We start from the raw sequence: 19182 nt of genomic DNA on the forward strand, positions 1-19182 counted from the left end.
GTAAAGAAGAAGAATTTAGTTTAATACAGCTTTCTGACACCCAGCAGGAAGGTGTCACTAGTATCCTCTTATGTGGCTGTCTTCTCAAACTGCAGCTCTTTCATTTGGAGTCATTAGGACGCTGAAATCTTTTTTTAGAGACAGAAAATCATAGTGGCCGCATGAGCAATTATATGTTGGGTAGATCTTTTCGCAGCCATGGTGTTGTGGTGTGAAATCAGTTTTTGCTGCCTCTGCAGTAATAACAGCTTCCTCATATGTGATCTTGTATATGCAGAACAATGGGAGGAAACAGTCAGTTGGATGCTTTAGCTTTGAGCAGAGGACACGGAAAAGGAAAAGATACAGGACCGGACACACTGTCGCCTACATTGAAATGGACTTAAACCAGCATAAACAGAAATGCTTACAGTTTTTGTTTATGCTGGTTTATTAAAAAGCACTATCACTGTGTTGGAACCCCTTTTGTGATCAGCATTGCTTTCATTTTTCATGGCAAAGATTCAACAAAATGTTTTGGAAAATTCTTCAGAGATTTTGGTTCATATTGATGTGATAGCATCACACGGTTGCTGTATGTGTGTCGGCTGCACATCCATGATGTGAATCTCCCATACACCACATCCCAAATGTGCTCTTTTGGCCTGAGATCTGGTGAGTACGCTGAACTCACTTTCTTCTTGCCATATTTTGTTTCTTGTCTTATTCAAGAAACCAGTTTGATCATACAGGAATGGACATCATCATCAACAATACTCAGGTGGACTGTGTTGTTTAAACAATGCTCATTTGGTGCTAATGGATCCAAAGCATACCAGAAAAATATCCCCAACACCATTACACCACTACCAGCAGCCTAAACTGTTGATACAAGACAGGATGGATCCATGCTTCCATGATGTTTACCTCAAGAATCATCACGTCAGACCAACTGTGGTGAGAAAATTTGCATCTTATCCTCATTGTCCTGTTCTTAGCCCACAGGAGTGGATGCCTATAGTTTTCTGCTGCTGTAGGCCATCTGGCCTTCTGCAAACCTTCTTTTGTAATGACTTGTAATTTGAGTTACTGTTGCCTTTCTATCAGGTCAAAGCAGTCTGGCCATAGTCCTCTGACATTAAATTAAATTCAACTTTTTAAAATCCAGTTTTATTTATATAATGCCAAATCCCAACAACAGTTGCCTCAAGGCACTTTATATTGTAAGGTAAAGACCCTATGATAAGACAAAGAAAATGGAGAAAAACAAAGAAAACCCCTATGACCCCCAGGAGCAAGTGCTTTGGTGACAGTGGGAAGAAAAAACTCCCTTTTAACAGGAAGAAACCTCCAGCAGAACCAGGCTCAGGGAGGGGCAGCCATCTGCTGCGACCAGTTGGGGGTGAGCAGATGAAAATAGGACAAAGGCATGCTGTGGAAGAGAGCCAGAGATGAATAATAACTAATAATTTAATGCAGAGAAGTGTATACAGACATAGTGAGTAAAAAAGGTGACTGAAGAAGAAACACTCAATGCATCATGGGAATGCAGCAGCCTACACCTATCGCAGCATAACTAAGGAAGGACAGGGTCACCTGATCCAACCATAACTATATGCAAGCCTAATCTTAAAGAGTGTCTGTCTGCTGAATCCAAACTAGAAGCTGATTCCACAAAAGATGGCCTGAAAGCTGAAGGCTCTGCCTCCCATTGTACTTTTAAACACTCTCGGAACCACAAGTAAGCCTGCAGTCTGAAAGTGAAGAGCTCTAATGGGGTGATACCGTACTATCATGTCATTAAGATAAGATAGCATCTGACTATTCAAGACCTTGTATGTGAGGAACAGGATTTTAAATTAAATTCTGAATTTAACAGGAAGCCAATATGAGAGAAAAGCTTTCTGTCTTTTAATCTCTGTCAGTACTCTGTTAAATCACCTTTCAGCTGGTTGTGCTATCTACATGCATAAATGCACAGAGTTGCTGCCATGTGATTAGCTGATGGATTGACTGTCTCCATCATCCTGACTCATTGAATGTGGATAAATCAGTGTGGGAGATGCCTGGACTGCTGGTGGGCTTCATTGACGCCACATTTAACCAGTCTACACAAGTGCAACCCCACGTGCACGCACACAAATGCATACTACAGCTGGGAACACTCCAGATCATTAACCACTTATGAATCGCCAGCTTTGTTTCTTTTCACAGTAGCCACTTTCATCCAAGGGCAAAATGTGGGTCTATTGTTGTCTTTCAATATTTTCCTGCCAGTTAAGCGTCACTACAATGGTTTGTGTGAAGAGAATACACTGGCTGTCACACAATCATCCGATTGTGTTGCCTCTGAGAAACATGAGCTATGGTGGTTGACTGGCCAAAAGAAAAGTTATTGTAGTTACCAGACTGATCCCTGAACTGATGGCAGTAAGGATGAATTAATGACTATTATGATTCAATTTTACCATAACAAAAGCTTTAATGTCACATGATAACGTCACATGATAATCTCAAGCAGGCAATAGTCATTTTTTGACTTCAGGATTATTGTGCAGTCGTGTGATGCCAGCACCATTTCATTTTTCTCTCTTCAGAAAATAAAAAGGGGAAATATCTGTTTTTTATTAAAACAATTAAAACAACACTCTTATTGAAGTTGGGTGATGAAATTTAACACATCAACTAAATCTACAAAGAACAGAAGAGATCAGAAGTTAAACACAAAGAAACACACGGATATGTGCGATTCTCTGTGCATTATCACTTACAAAATTTGTTGCTGAATTACAGTAATCTACTGTTTTTACTTTGTATTTAACTATTTATGGATTTCCTCATGTGTTTCTGTGGAAAGTCGGGGTCATAAATTCACAGAATGCCTGGTGAAGTACGCTTTCCCTCTTTCCTGTTTGTCAGAGAGAGGCTGTTGTGCTTGTTATGGAAATGACACAGAAAGGCAGATATCTGGAGCAGATAGATACACACACACACACACACACACACACACACACACACACACACACACACACACACACACACACACACACACTGAAAAGGTCAATTGTTAACAGCAAAAAATAATTGAAGGTGAATTTTAGGCCCGCATAATAGATCCAGAGAAGCTGTCGAACCATAAATCATAAATCATACATAGTTTCACTTTAGTTTCAACCTGCCTGAGGGAAACCTGTTGAAAGAGCAGGTTTGAGACTCCAGTTTGAAAAACACGTTTAGAGGTTTGTTCTCTGGTCAACAAAACATATCATAAAATTACACAACAATTTTTTGCCTACAAAATGTTATCATGAAATATGATGTCAGTGACGTTTATGTTTCCACCTAACGGGATCCTTTGCTGCCATCTGCAGGAAGTCGAGGCTCAGTCTTGTGACTTTAGCTTGTTGTGTATCATTTGTTTGAAGCACCACACTGATCAGCAGTTTGTTCATGTGTCTCAAATAGACAAACTTCAGTGAGTTATTATAGGACCAAATAAATAACAACAAGTCAGCACTATGATATGGCTCTACAACTATCAAAAACTAGTGTCTGAGAGCATCCTGCTGCCATACAAAAGGAAATTGTAACAACATTACATCACAGACATCTCAAATGTACTTATAACAGTGTTGTAATCTGTATGAAGATAAAACCCAAACATCTAAGCCACTAACTCTAAAGTGAGGGGATTTAACTTTTTGCCACGGTCCACATAAAGGCAGGAATAATTTTAGGTTATTCTTATTATTAAGTTATTCTGAGGGACCATCATTACCCTGTAAGGAAACATTACTGTGCTGAGGGGATCGGTGTCTTTTAATGATAACAAATGGTGGGAACAAATGATGGGAACGATGGCTCCCTGAATGAAGTTTGAACATGTGCTATGTGCGGTGACATCTGTGGGACAGTTTGGACCCATCTAAATCCTGTGTGAGGGAATATCTTTTGGAGTAAAAAAACAAAGGCGTCCTTTTGTTGAGAAATTCAATTCAACAGAAAGAATATGTAACTATTTGACTAAGTCCTGCTTTGTTTCTTATGCATCAGTGACATCTACTGTATGCACCCTGAAATGCACATTTTCCTATGTCCATATATTATTTCCATCACACACAGAAATAGTCCTAAAGAACCCAAATGAATAAATAAAATAAATATAAATAAATATTCATTTAAATAGATTAATCAGCTCTGTTCTTTAGCAAGACTCGCATGTATAATAAAACATAACTATGTGAGAAAGGAAAACAAATATTTTAGTTTGAGGAAAATTTTACAGTCTGTTGAGAAGAATTACAAATATAGATAAATAAATGAAGAAATGTGTAAATGTAAAAATGTAATAAAAATGGGAATATAAATTAAAACAGGAGTTAAAAGGGTAAATAAAGAATAAATAGAAATTTAGTATCATTTTGTGTGTATTTTTATACTACCCTTTTTGTACTACCTATGTTACCTTTTTTGTTTTTACTGTTGCTAATTATTATTAAAATCCCAACTTCTAAAATAAATATTTTACTGAAATTCCTTATAAAGCGCCTTATAGGCACTTGCATACAAAAATAAATGATTAATACAGATTTATGTATTTTTTATTTATTTATTTTGCTGCAAGATGTAAAGTCAGATGACTGCAACTGCAGCAACAATTCCCTTTGATTGTTAGGGTACCTGGGTCGTTGACCCAGTGTTTTCAGTTTTGTACCTTTATTTGTGTTCTCGTCTTGGTTTATTACTGTGAAGGTTTTGGTTTCTGTTTTTCTGTTTTGGTTTCTGTTTTGTATTTTCCCCGGTCCTTCTTGGTTTATGATTTTGTAGTTCTTAAGTTTGGGTTTCCATACTCCCTCTGTTCTGTGTCCAGTCGGTGTCTGTGTCTGCCATGCTCCCAGTCTCTGTTCCCTCTGTTGCAGTGTCTGCTTGTGAGTCCGTCTGTAAGTTCAGTCTGTGTTTCCTGTTTTACTTTGAAAGTCCGTATCTCATGTTAACGTGTCTGGTTTTGCTTCCTTTGACTTGTCAGCCTTGATTTGCCCCAGCTGTGTTTCCCTCCTGTCTCCTATTCTGTCTGTCTCTCCTTCTGTGTATTTAAGCCCTGTGTTTTCATTTGTCTGTGTCATAATCTACCCTCATCTTACTGTGTGTTCTATTGTCATTTTTCTTACTTTTGAGTTCACATTTTGACTCACTTGACATTGATTTTTTTTAAAAAGAATTGTTATTACCAAAAAAGGTAAATAATATTAACCTTTAAGATCAAGTCTAAAGGCCAATTAAGTATTTTATAATGTGAAAAAGGCAATTCTGTGAAATATTTTGAAATCATTAAATGCGAAATATTTAAAAATGAATGTCCATTTCAGCAAATCAGTGTATTAATATCTATTATATGCTTTAAATGTGTACCTGAGTACACGTTTTTTTTTTAATTTCCCTGTTTTTCAGAGCAATAATCCAGCAATAATAAAGAAGTCTTAAATACAGATGGTAAAAACATTTCTTTAATTTCATTTTCACTTACCATCAAATTATTGTAATCAAAACCAAAAAAATATCCTTTACAAATACAGGCTAGCTGTGTTCATACAAATTAAAACTGTTGGATAAATACACCAGCCTTTCAACAGTTTCTTGATACAGAAAAACAAAACCCAAAAAGGAAATAGACGCTAGGACTACAAAGGTATGTTAAGGTTGTGTATCATTTACATAATTCATATGCGTATGCATGTGTATGTTTTTTGTACGAGCTCTTCTGTGTATTTGTTTATGACTGTGTGCCCTCTAAATGATTGTCCGTGCCTCATCTTGGGCCAAGCTTCAAGGGAGCTTTAGGAGATGAGAGGTTCCTCCTGCCGTGGTGCGGCTTCACCTTCAGGTTTTGTTTTGGTGCTGGTTTCAAGTAAAAATGAAGCTGTCAGGGACCAGATGGAATAAAAGGTGTGAGTTAGTTTATTTAGTAGACATAAAAACACAGACACCACACAATAACCTCAAGTTTGGTCAGACCAACCATACGAGCAGAAACCAACCTGTATGGCCTCAGCTGGTCCCACTGTGACAGTGCTGGTGAAAGGGAGGTAACCGGGTGCAGAGGCTGTTACAGTGTAAGTGCCTGGCAACAGAAGTCTGAAGTAGTCGCCATCAACTCCTGAAGGAGCACATGTAAGGAAAATTATGAGACTTGTACAGTCGCTGTATCTTAATTAAACATATTCCTGGAGTGCCACCAATATGTCGACAATGACGGTAGTTTTTTAACATAAAAAAATAATTCACACTAAATAAAGAAAGTTGTAGGTGCCAAATTGGAAACTGATTATGAACTACGCGATGCCATCATGCCAATATGGATCCTCTGAGGAATGTTTGCAGTACTTTGTTAAATATGTGGCATGAAGAATTAAAGTAGTTCTAAAGGCAAAAAGGGGGTTTATCCCTGTACTAGCGAGATGCACCTGTTGAACTGGCTGGTGAGTGTCTTGATAGGTGACTTTAATTTCTCTCACGTTGCATTTCCACCACTGACCAGTAGAGGATGACTTGCTCCGTTATATCTGTGCTTGACTTCCACACCGCACCATTAGATGCACTCGACTGTCCTTTTGCGTGTGAGGATTGAATGCACTTTTAAAATCTGGATATCATACTAACATTTAGTTCATCGCTAAAAGTCTTGTCGAGATTGCGTCTTGTTTCATTCTGGTTTATTTCCAAAGGATCATATTTTTATGGAACTGAGACTCAAAGTCGACTTCTGGCTGCTCGAGGCATTCGATTCATGCAGAAGTTATTGTTAGTGCCTGCCATTAGTCATGCAGTATGTGTCCTTGTCTCATTTTGAAATGACAGACTGACACCGGATGTTATCAAACACTGGTCTTCTATTTCACTGGCTGGGACACTAGACAATCAGTCACTATAAATCCAGCTTCCACACCTATCAAGAAAAAAAAATAACAACCACATATACACCAAAAGTCCCTGTTACCTGCGGTCACGTCATGATTGATGCCAGCTACTGAGATCTCTGCTTTGCTGATGGGGTTGTTGTTTTCATCATACACCATGCCTTTTATCCCATGATGCACCTGAGAAAAGACAAAACGTGTACATACTTCAAATATTGAAGTATATTTAATAAAATCTAAGGTTTGGAAATTGGATTCCTATCATCTGTTTGATGTGTAAAGCTGTCTGTAGTCTTAAGAGCTTAAAAAAGGAAGGTGACTGGACCTCTTTAAGTTTTTTGAAGACATTTGACTTCATCCAGAAAGTTTCTTCAAAGCTTTCAGCACTTGCTCATGTTTATTAGCACATACGCTCAAAACCCTGAAACCTAAAGTCTGAAATACTGACTTAAAGTGATTTGATTGCATGTACAATTTGTTACAAAACTTTAGATTTAATGGAATCTGTTCAAATTAAATTTACTTTCTCAGTATACATTCAGTTTATACCAAACATATTTTCCCAAATGATTAATTATTTATACATTTCAGTTGCATTTTGCTCAAAATTATTGCTTAATGTTTACAAGAGAAAGATTATACTTGAATATACTTTAAATAATATGTTTTTTTTAAAGAAAATACTGTATGTGCTAATAAATACGAGTGAATATGAAGGAATCCTAAGCTACATTTCTACACCTCAGACTTAATTAACACTCCTTAGGCTCAGCAGTGTTCAGCAGCTAAAGAAAGACCAGAACAGCATCTGCAGGCCCAGTTTAGTTTGTTTAATTAGTGCTTTGCAAAAAATGTATGCAACTGGGGGCCCACCCTTACAGAAACATTATTAGTGGCAAAGCATCGCTTTTTGAATCTCAGTGGAATAAAGGACATGTTGTTGTCCTCAGACCACGGCCTTGTTCCGTCCTCGAAGAAGGTTAAAAGTCAGATTACTCATATTACACAGAATTTCACGCATCTAATTTTTTGGTCACTTTATCCCAGAGGCGACTGCCAATATTCACAAGACACCAGGGCAGCAGACTCACGACTCCTGGCAGTTGGGTTTTTATGTGTAATAGTGTGTATGTGTGGTGCATTGAGCTCCAATAAATTAAATACTCTTTCAGTATAACTCTGATTTGCCAAATTTCGTCAAACCTGTTCTAGGTATGAAACCAGCGCTTCCCGGTTGCCCAGCCATTCTCTCGGCAGTGCTGATGCCGGAGGAAACTTATCGCAGCTCAGCTCCAGAGTGATCTCGAAGCAGTTTGTGTACAAGTAGTTGAAGTCCTGCATGCCTGAAACACAGATAAATATTTTAGGAGGACAATAAATGTATTAATGTGGCTCTTCACTTTGGATTTCTAGGTCTTTGCAACAGGACACATTAGTTATATTTATAGATTCAAAGTGTTTTTTCCACCACGCTTTGCCTCTTGAGGAAGCTGTTCAAAATTGTAGGAGTATAAGTTGCTTTAAAAAAAAAAACCTTTTGTTTTTGGCTTTACAATATGGCTCCACTTTTCATCAAAAACAAATGTACAAGGAGCCAGAAGGGAGGGAAGGTTCATATGTAACCCCACAGACCCTGACATAACACTTGGAGCATAAAGACCTGGTAAAATAAACATAGCATGCTGCTTCTAAGTGAGACTCTGGGCGTTTTCAGTCAGTTCAAAAGCTCGCATGACTCAAGTGAAAAGCTCATCAGACTCACAGTGCTGAGGAGAAACCAGAGCAGCCTGGATCAGGACTTACGCATCAAAGAAATGGGGATTGTTATTGTTGCAGTTGCAGATTAACCGAGCTGAAACTGAATATATGCCCAGAGAGTTGGATAAACTTGGTATTTTTTAACTTCCAAGAATTCATTACTGTAACAGTGCATTACTGTAAGCTTTCATTAAAAAGCAGCACACAAGTTTTCCAGCCTTTAAGCGAACCATGAGAGGGTGAGGAGTTTAAGTTTCGTGCGAGCGCCTAAGGCTGTGTGACTCTGCCAGCATGGAGGAGGAGGTTTAATTAATGCATATTTTCAGCTATAACAAGAAATTTCACAAAATTCAAAACTCTCTTCAAGCTTCAGTTCCATTTATAGAGAGTTTATGGGATTTTACACAAAAAAAAGAGCGGTGGGGAGGCCAGCTGAGCCGTATGATTCGTTTCAACCTCACTAAAAGGCGAGGTCCTCTCCACCTTAGTTAAAATTTAAAGGATCCTTTACTTAAAGAAAAAAAGGAATTGTCACCACTAAGGTTGCCTTGTAGACTTTAACCCTTTAAAGCCTGGACCATGAAATAAATAATTGCTAGAAAAATCAAATTAAAAAAAAACGGCGTCTACTGAAAATGTTCAGGTCCACAGACTCCACTAAAAATAAAAAGTCTAAAGAAGAACTTTGAAAGACCTTCAGAAAGCTTGGAGAACTACTGCTCAAGGTCTGGCTTCCTGGAAGCAAAATATAAAGAAATTAGAGGTGACTCAAGACTTTTTCAGAGTGCTGCACACTGCCTGCTGATGGTGCGGATCGTATTGAATGGGTGCCTTTTACACCCCCTGTCCACCGCTCTACTGCTAGCTGGCAGTGTGCAAGAGGTAAGGGGGTTTAAGGCAAGCGCAGACCCAGTGCATGATGACACTGGAGAAGCATGCCTTGCGAGCCAGTCAGTGCATTTCATTCATGCTGAAGGTAATGACAGCAGGAAGCCATCACTCAGATGGTCTTGTCTTTCTTTAGCAGGAGAATTACAGCGTTTGTTCCACAGCACATGGAAATTTTGCATGTAGGCAAGGAACAATGTGTTTTGTACATAGGATAGAGGACTGTGTGCTCGTGTGGCGGGGCATTTTTTCAGCTCATTTTTCATTGAAACTGATAATTTAGCTATTATCTTCTTTGGCTTTCAAATTCCAAAATGTCTGGGGGGTGTAATAGTTTATTTTCTAAGTAGCTGTTTATATTATGAGTTTGTACATACTGGAATGTTGGCAACCAGTACTTCTCTGGAAACCTAAGAGGTCAGGACAACAGTTAGTGTTGTTGGTGTTGAGCTACAGCACTAACTTTTGTGGTGCCAAAGCAGCATAATATAAATCCAGATGCAGACTCACTGGCCAAAAATAGATGTAAACAACGTGTAAATAATTTAGTTTCAATTACGATTAATTCAATTACGAAAGCCAGCCTCAGTAATAATTTAGAGACTGCTCCAAGTGAGTCTCTTGTGCTTTTACTACGCATTTCTGTTGTCTTCCCTTCTGCTCAGGAGAAGACGTTTTGCTCACCTTTGGACAACGAGTACCAGCTGGCCCCATTGGTGATCCCCTCATCAAAGTAGTCGCCACAGTTCCAGCCCTTGTGCATCCAGCCATGAGCGTATGAGTAGGTCCTCGCCAACTGTCATCACACACAAAAGGACACGGGCCCATTCATCCACGTGTTTTCATACCCACACAACAGGCAGTGACGGTATGAGATGTGTGTCACATCTGGAAATTTTAATCTGTCACGCACCTTTCTGAAGATCTTGTCATCAGGCGTGGCCGAATAGGTGGTCCGCCCTCGAATGCGGCCATCTCTCGACTTGTCGAAGGGGTAATTGGCCACCACGGCTCCTCCGTGAAGATTCGCTGACAGGATGAAGTTGTAGTTTTGCATCCATTTAATCACAGCCAAAGTCTCTGGTTGAACCTGGGGAGGATGAGAAGCAGGACATTTAAGATTTACTGTACTTGCAGGACCACGTGCATGCATCTTTATTCCAATTCCCCAAATGAAACAATCTAATCCCACTTGAGAACCTGTCAAAATGTCTCTAAATCATCAAATAAGTTATAATGCAGAATCCCATACAGTCCTTTACGTCACCTGAGATATTTCCCAAACAACATCAGCGGGTTGACATCTGGTTTTCTTTTCATCCAAAGCTGCTGGCTTCTCTGGTTGGCTGCTTATCTGGACAAACCCCGGTTTCCTCTGGCTTTGCCTTATGGACATATTTTCTCTCTGCCTTTCTTTTTTACTTAATCATTTTGCAAAAATGGTTAGAGTTTAAAGAATCTTCTACTTTGCTCAAGCACATTTAATGATTCACCTAGCTCCTCCTAAATGCATCAGGCATGGTTAGCTTCATGGTTAAAGAATACCAACCATTTCAGTTAATGATAAATTTAATGAGAATATACAAAATTCACAAACTGAAGCTGGACTTAGCAACAAAGGAGTGGAAACACAACAGTTACGTGTACATATAATTCATAATATGCAAACTGATTTAAAGGTTTTTGATCTTTTTGCTAATTAATTCATCAAATTCTGCATGAACGGGATCAGCCTCAGCCAGATGGCATCTCCATTGCATTGCTGCAGACCTTGAAATTCCACTTGGGGCTGCCATTTATTTTCTCTGTCAGCGTTAACTCTCCTCACACTCTCAGAGCCATTTATCACGTTTGGAGACGAGGCGTAATACCTCTCCTTGAATATGGTATGTAGGACAATAAACACAGTCTGACTCTGTTCAAGAATAATCAAGCTGATCAGAGCCCAGTGACCTTGAACAGAGCAGCTGTAACCAAGAGGTCTGGCTCCCGTTTTGAACGCCGGCAGGAATTTATTATCGGTAGATCTTTATATATACTCGTGCATCCTTTGAAATAAGGGCTGTCACCGCGGTGTAGGGTTACACACGAAGGACAGACACGGCCATATCGCAGAGCTCTACTAACAACAGAGGATACTACCCCATATTAAATGCAAAGAGAAGCAAATCAAACATTCTGGATCACTTATAGGATCACTGACAGTCTGAAGTTAGTTTTCACACTGGGTGAGGGATGTCCTCTGGAGGCCAGTCAAATGTCAGTGGATACTTTTGCAAAAGGAGCCTTGTTTTATGTCGGGCTCTTCTGGGACTCTGTAAATAAGGTATTTCTAAGAGAAATGAAAGTGAAACTTGGAAAATGTGCTGCCGCCCAGTTCTCAGTCTTATTTTAGCACATCTCAGTTTAGTCTTGCACTTGTTCCAGTGAAGAAAGTTTCATCACTTAGCTAAATTAGTAAAAGCTGCATTCTCAAGCCTGCAGGGCTTGAGGCTTTATGTGAGAATGTATTCCTGACCAGCATAAATAAAGCAGTTGTAAGACAAGCACAGTTACCCTTTTGTGTTTCTGCATCAGGAGACAGTCATATGTACAGACTCCCTGGCTCTTTGGTTTTGCAGTTAGAGGTTAAAAAATAAAATTTTCCACCTTTGCTTGGGAACAAAAGTGGTGTGGCGACAGGGAAAGAAAAAGAAAACTATACTGAAACCACCTCTCTGTAATGACATGCCCTGTCAAAACTGCTTAAAACACTGAAAAGAGTTATTTTGAGGGAAGAGAAATCAATCACGCATTCATTTTAAAGCACTGATATGACTTTCTTTGTTTCCTAAAGGATAATATTTACTCCTCATAAACTGAAATCAAGCACATTGCATGCTTGCAATCCACTTGGCAACTGGATTAAAGCCGAGATATCAAACTCATTCAAATTTTTCATTTCACAGACCATATACAGCTCACTTTGAGTTTAACTGGACCAGTGAAACTTCCATTTCTGCCAGTATAAAGAAGTAAACTACACCTTTAATCCATGAGATATCTTAATATAGGACAAAGAAGAATTCACCTCAGTTTTTCTGACATGGTAACAAACATGCAACTGTATTAAATTAAAGAAATTCATCAGCACGACTCTGGTTTTAAATTATAAGAATTAAACGTGTAAAATTACAGAAAAGGTTTCGGTAGCTCATTGCTCAGACTGTCCTGTAAATACAGAACAGACTATCACGACTAATTCAGAGAAAATGTTTAGTTTTTTTTACTGTAGACCAACAGAAATGTCTATAGTTGATTGTGACTGTATTAGTGTAGCTAGCATCAATGTCCATGTGAAGGGCTTTATTAATAGGAAAAGCTGCAATTTAAAACTACAAAAATACAGTTAGAAGTCTCAAATTTACACCCTTGTCTTTGTCTGGGCATTTCTAGCCCCTGGGCTTTATGTTTGACACCCTGTCATAAAGCATACCCTGTTTCATTTTTCCCCCCTAATAAATAATTTACAAAGTGAACATGTTATATTTAATAAGACTTGACATAAGCAAGTGAGACCATAAATGCGTAAGGAAAACACTGAGGTCATAAACCAAATGAGGGTCATTTTCTCGTAGGCTTCTACCCACCTCTTGCCCTGTGACAGCTGAAATACCCCCGCCCCTCCTCCGCACGTGCACGTAAGTCGGTGAAGTTGAATTCTTTTTGGGACGCCCCATAAGAAGAAGGGTTTAAATGTATGTTTAAGACACTTCTACGAGGATTATATCCATCTTTTCTTTAGAGTCTATCACTAAATCTAGCTAAAGGTATTTTAATTTGGACGGTTCAAGATATAATCAACTTTAGGTTCATATTTCAGTTCTCAAAACATGAAGCTATCTAGCAGTTATAATAAAAACTGACTGTCCTTAAGAGGGAGGAATTTTATTTTTCAAGGAAACTATGAACAACAGTCCTACTGGAGGCTGCAGTTGAGACACCCCCAAGGATCTGACCTTAATAGTTAAAATGTACTTTTTGGCAGGCTAGTGGACTGTTTGACAGCACGCACTCTCATGTTACTCTCCACTGTTCATTTTACACTTCAGTGATCTGAAATAAGTACACATTGCGCTACAAAGGCCATTCAATCACCCAGAATAAAGCCAGGTCTCTCCCACAGCCAATCTGAACTCTGCTGCTTACGCCGAAACTCTGAGGCACATTTTTCTTCCTTAGTCTCAGTCACCGTGTAAGTGTGGCAGGTTTATATAGTGTCTATTCTATGTAGAGAGCATCTGTACTTTTATAGTGCAGACATAGCAATGTGCAGACAGTTTTGGGTAAAGTAGCAGCAAAGTGAGGAGTCAGCCAGTGCCTCAGGGTAACAGTTACACTCTGACGCTGCAGAGTGGCTCACTGTAACTTCTCATGATGGTGATGAAAACCAAAAAATGTTTAGCTGAGGCTCAAAGTCCTCATAAACAGTGCATATAGTTAATCACATGTTATGACCCAGAGAAGAAGAAGGCTGTTGGCAGGGGGTTGCTTCTTCTTCTTGGGGTGTTTTCTCAGCTCCAGCATCTAAAGAAATATGCAAACTAATATGACTTACCAACGCTTTTGTTCCAGTTTGCGGAGCTAGGTTGCCAGTTACCCCACCTGTTTCATATTTCAAAGACTCCAAATACGAATGAGGGCAACCACAGTGTCTATGCTAAGAGCCATAGCCTGCTATGTGCAAGATAAGCAAACAGGTCTAGGCTATACAGGCACGCAGAAAAAAGTCACAAAATGATACAGAGGACCGACCAAGGAGTCTCCTGAGTCTACTCACATTTAAATATATGGACTTTTTTATTATTTAGCTGAGACACAGCTGGCACTGGAATCTCATCCAGTGCAGATCTCATGAATTTGTTTATGTCAACAAAGTTAAAGCCAAGATAACCCAACTATGTTACAGCTGCTCATTATTCAGCTTCGCTCACACGCTCACACGAGCATGATAAATGCCCTCATCCATCCTCCTCCTCGCTCCCTCCTTCTCTCTCACCCACATATGCTCCGAGCCACACATACTTGCGTACACACATGGACACTTTAACACACACGTACACCCTCAAACGGTTTCAGTTGTATTCAGTTGTATTCAGTTGTATTCAGCAGAACTGACCTGATGCTCCCAGTTGTCCGGGAGGGGCAGGTGGTGGTTTCGTCCTTTGGTTTTCTCGTAGTAGTACATGAGCGCGTTCAGGTCCGGAAAGTCGCGGTTTAGATCGATTTCTCTGGCGTTCCCTCGACCCACTAGGTAACCGTTGAACTCCGGACCCTGTTGATGCACAGATCACAAAAAAAACATTTTTTTAAAACTGGTGAGTAATCTTGCTCTTTCCCACCAGAATGATTAAATGATCATATTTTGGCTTGTGACGTTAAGGTTTCCGGAGGTCAAGTTATGAGCTCCAATTTCTCGGAAGCAGTAAAACAAAGCTGAATTTATTATTCCCCAGTCCTCAGAGGCTATCTATAGAGCAACAACAGTCAAGTATTTTTCCCAAAACGGAGTTTTAAGACCGTGCAACAAATCCATGGTACTGAGTGTGCTAACAGCCGGACAGATAGACTGTCACAATCGATTAAAAGTACCCAAAGTTTTTTTTTCTACTGCTGGATCTTAATGATGTCATACACCTGCTGTGGGCACAGAAGCCCCTCCTACCTGCTGTTATGCCTTCTGGATGCAAGGGACAGGCAATCAGAAGAAAGCTGGCTTAAAGGGAACAGCTTTTCCCCCTCAGTGAGCATGGTAAACAATACTCCAACTAAACATCGAATTAGTTAGCACTGTCATTGCAAGCATGTTAGGATGCTAACATTTCAGTTTAGTTAAAAGGTCTGTTTTGCTTAAATGCAGCGTCACAGGGGCATCACTAACTGTAGACTTGTTTTATTTTATGAGTGCCTTGAAATTTTCTTATTTGTTTGCATCTTTAGCTTGGACCTTTAATCTTAAATGTCACTATATGTTTTTATATATCAAGTAAAGCAAGGGGGCAATTTAAGAAGCTCTTTTTTGATTGGTTTGACTTTCTTCTGTATTTCAGTGTGAGACTTTCTAAGACTTTGCAAAAGAGCTAACTGACCTGTGTGTTGGTGTCTATAGCTTACATTTTCTGATAAGATTTCTTCTTGTTGTTGTTTTTTTCCCTAAAAGCTTGATCACAACATTGAGTCGCCAAGGATGCTTTAAAATGAAACTGCCTTGCCGTTTTTGAACAGATGCTGCTGCACCCAAACATCTGCTGACGCAACTAATTACAGTGCAGTATGTATGTGTCGTCTGAGTGGCAAAGAGAGGGACTGTCATGTGAAGCTGGTCGCTTCAGGACATATCATTAGCCAGCAAGAGACTGTGTGTGTATTTGTGTTGCAGCAGTCTGCGTGTGTATCAGTTGTTTCACGGCCCATAATTACCCCTGACACAAAGTTAGGGGCTTTCTTGGGAAGCTGATAGATGGGATTATTACAGACGCAAGCAAACGGTGGAGAAAAATCATCAACTACTGTTTGACTCGTAGTCGCTCGTCTTACACACACACACACACACACACACACACACACACACACACACACACACACACACACACACACACACACACACGTATTTGTTTAGAAATCCTAAAAGATCAGATGGATTGAGCTGTGTGGCTCGCAGGTGTTTAGTTTCACTCAGGGACCTCAACATTTCTAATATTTCCACTGCCAAGAACAAAACCAAGGGAAAAGAAAATATAGATTTTTTTTTCTTCTTCTTTGCACGGGGGACGGTTTCTTTGAAAAAACACACCCGGGGAGGTCCCATAGGGAGTTTTGTTTTGGCATGTCTAAGCCTAAAGCTCAAATTACCTGTCTGGCAGCCACCTCGTAGCCATCGGGGTTCATGGAAGGCAGGATGTGGATGCGCGTGTCGTGGATCAGCCTCACGATTCGCTGGTTTCTGTTTCGGTACTCCTCGCACAAGAACTGGGAGAACTTGATGAGAAGCTCACGCCCAAGCACCTCGTTGCCATGCATGTTGCCCACGTACTTGAACTCGGGCTCCACTGGGGAGGGAGTGGAGAAGCAGAGGGGGCATGAAGTTACGAAAAAAGCCACACAGAGCTGTCAAGTACCACATTTAAAACAGATGGCCTGAGGAAACACATGCAGGACGCCACAGTCGCAGAAATTTCTTGATAAGGATGTTCTTACAGACATAAGCTCTGGAAATTGTGCTGATTGAATTATCTGGATGAGTTATGTGTATTTGCCACCAATGTCTCAGCCTTGCTCTCTGTGCAGGGTTTCTTCCCCCTGAGGATCCCTTTATTAATCACTACTGAGGGAAGCAAAAAAAACCCAAGCACGGTTGCCAGAGGTCAGACTTATGACTTAACACTAGATACAAATTTGCGCTAAATTTGACACTAAAACCATCACATCAAAGAATAAGCGCTTGTGTTTTTTTTCGTCATTGATACTTTCAAATCTATCAGCGCCCTTCACTAATTGTTTCAGGCATCCAAATGGCATGCTGGGCATTGCAACTCCCCTCTTTTTCTTTAGCACAGTTCCAACTGGCCATGAGTTCACAAAACAGCGCTGGCTCCAGCATGTAGTTTAAAAAGAAAGAAAGAAAACCCACACACACTCATTCAGCAGTATGTGAAACGCATGAACTTCGTACAGAGTGCAGGAGGCTTGACCCAGACTACACCTCAGGTCACTCCCCCTTCATGAAGTGTTCAGTTCCTGTTTTTCACCCTCGGTCACCTTGCGACAGAACAGGCCTACATCCTTCAATTCTACTGAAGGAAGCTTCCGAGTATGCAAACACGCAGAAAAAAAGCAGGCTTGGCTGGAGCCAAAAAACCATTCCCTTCAGTTGTCAAGCTTTTTTTTTAAATGCAAGAATGGAAAAATCTTCCACAGCATTTCCTTGATATGACATTTTGGCCAATTTCCAATGCAAACATTGGATATAATCATACACTAGCTGCAAACTAAATACCTGAAGAGCTGATTCAGTGGTTTTTGTGGGAGTGTATTCAGGGTTAAATCCTTGATGACTCAAAGTGATTCTGTTTGTCATCTGCTACATTTTGTCAGTGGTCGGATGGCAAAGAAAAATCAAAATGAATCACAGATGTTGACTCGATTCTTTCACTTTCTTCTTTCTTTTCCTTTTTTTTTTTGTTTTCACTTTTGAGTTTTCCTCAGTTTACAGCCAGTGATGTTCAAAGCACCCACTTCGGGATAATTTCACCTTTTCCTCCTCACTGTTAAGTCACACAGTGGTTCGGCTTCATAAAGGCAAAATCGAAAGCTTGAGACAAAACCGAAGCCTCTTGCAGACTCAGTCTCCTGCCAGCTCTTCTCATTGTGTGTGGCAAAAAGTACAAGACAGATGAGGAGCCAGTAGCACAGGTTGTGCATTCGAAATCTATCATAGATTAATATCATTTGCAGATGTTTATCAGCTTTTTTGAGGAGTTGGGATTAAATTATTAAGCTGTTAAATTACTTCCATCCATCACGTTTTCTGCCAATTATCCACTTTGGGATAAAATGCAACATGAAATCATTGTACAGCATGTCACTGGGCTGTCAAACAACGGATCAGGTGTTACTTACATGCTTCGTGGTTGCCCGGGTTATCGCTGAACTCCAGGACATAGAGGTGGCGACCCTCCACACTGTGCCCGATGCTGTAAATGCGCGTGATGTAGGGGCATTCGCTCTGCACTGCAAACAGAGCTCGTACCATGTCCTCGTATTTGTGATGCTGGAAGTCTGAGCCCGACACCAGGAACCCCATCAGCCCCAGCAGGAGAGCACAGAGCCAGGGAAGAGTCCAGGGTTGCTGCATGGTCCCTTAGCCCAGGTTGTGCAGCGCAGGAGAGGCTGGTGAAGAGGCTGCCTGCAACTATGCAAACCACTCACAGGATTTCAGATGTATTCTCCTTCACACACCACACATACTGCTTGCTCCCTGCTTGCTCTTTTTCTTTCTTGTGCCCCTTCTTTTCTCCAGCTCTCTCTCTGCCTCCTCCCACATACAGTCCTCTCAGTGAAGAGCAAGTAAGGACAGCCCCCTGCTCCTTCTTTGTCTCACTCTCCTCCTCCAACAGCTGCTTCTCTCCCTCTCTCTTTCCCTTTGGGTGCTTGTCAAGTACATGCTACTTGCTTTATTAGGGGCTTCAAATGCTTCTGCTTTAAGTAGTTTGCCCCACAGCCCCCTGAGCTTTCGACACACACACTCTGAATTTCATTCTGCCTCTGAGACACTCATTTTCCATCCCTTTCTTTGTCTCTAACTCTTGTTCTGTGCTCCCTTCCTGGGAAAGAGGGGTTGTTTCCACGGCACTGCTTTCCCCAACCCCTGCAGCCCTCAATCATCCATTCATTAACTCTTAAGTCAACACACAACCCCTGCGTGTGCGTGCATGCACGTGTGAGTGTATGTGTGTGTGTGTACGTGCATGCACATGCGCTTGAAGTCCACAGATGAATGAGTGTGAAAGCTCTTTTGCAACCTTTAAACTGGCTTTTGTAGCTCTGTTTCCCCAAAGCACTAACACATAGAAAAACATACCAACACAGGCTCTTGCAAAAAGAC

The 19182-nt window shown here is 40.4% G+C and overlaps 1 protein-coding gene across 1 annotated transcript; it reads right to left on the reverse strand.

Annotated features, from left to right (window-relative positions):
- Positions 1 to 5704: 5704 nt before the first annotated feature.
- On the reverse strand, positions 5705 to 18634 carry cpn1 (carboxypeptidase N, polypeptide 1). The gene is made up of 9 exons (XM_080873850.1): positions 18198 to 18634; positions 16431 to 16627; positions 14698 to 14853; positions 10453 to 10629; positions 10224 to 10335; positions 8097 to 8236; positions 6974 to 7073; positions 6015 to 6133; positions 5705 to 5896 (listed from the first exon to the last, which is right to left on the reverse strand). The coding sequence occupies exons 1-9, from the start codon at positions 18430 to 18432 to the stop codon at positions 5786 to 5788; spliced, it is 1347 nt and encodes a 448-aa protein (XP_080729976.1). The 5' UTR covers positions 18433 to 18634; the 3' UTR covers positions 5705 to 5785.
- Positions 18635 to 19182: the final 548 nt, after the last annotated feature.

The sequence above is a fragment of the Rhamphochromis sp. 'chilingali' genome, assembly GCF_963969265.1.
Source record: "Rhamphochromis sp. 'chilingali' genome assembly, chromosome: 22".
NCBI lineage: Eukaryota > Metazoa > Chordata > Actinopteri > Cichliformes > Cichlidae > Rhamphochromis > Rhamphochromis sp. 'chilingali'.

Coding starts and splice junctions, on each gene's coding strand:
- cpn1 (XM_080873850.1), bottom strand. CDS start 18,432: ATGCAGCAACCCTGGACTCTTCCCTGGCTCTGTGCTCTCCTGCTGGGG. Junction 14,854..16,430: donor ACGAGGTGGCTGCCAGACAG/GTAATTTGAGCT, acceptor GTGCATCAACAG/GGTCCGGAGTTCAACGGTTA. Junction 10,336..10,452: donor ATGACAAGATCTTCAGAAAG/GTGCGTGACAGA, acceptor GTGTGATGACAG/TTGGCGAGGACCTACTCATA.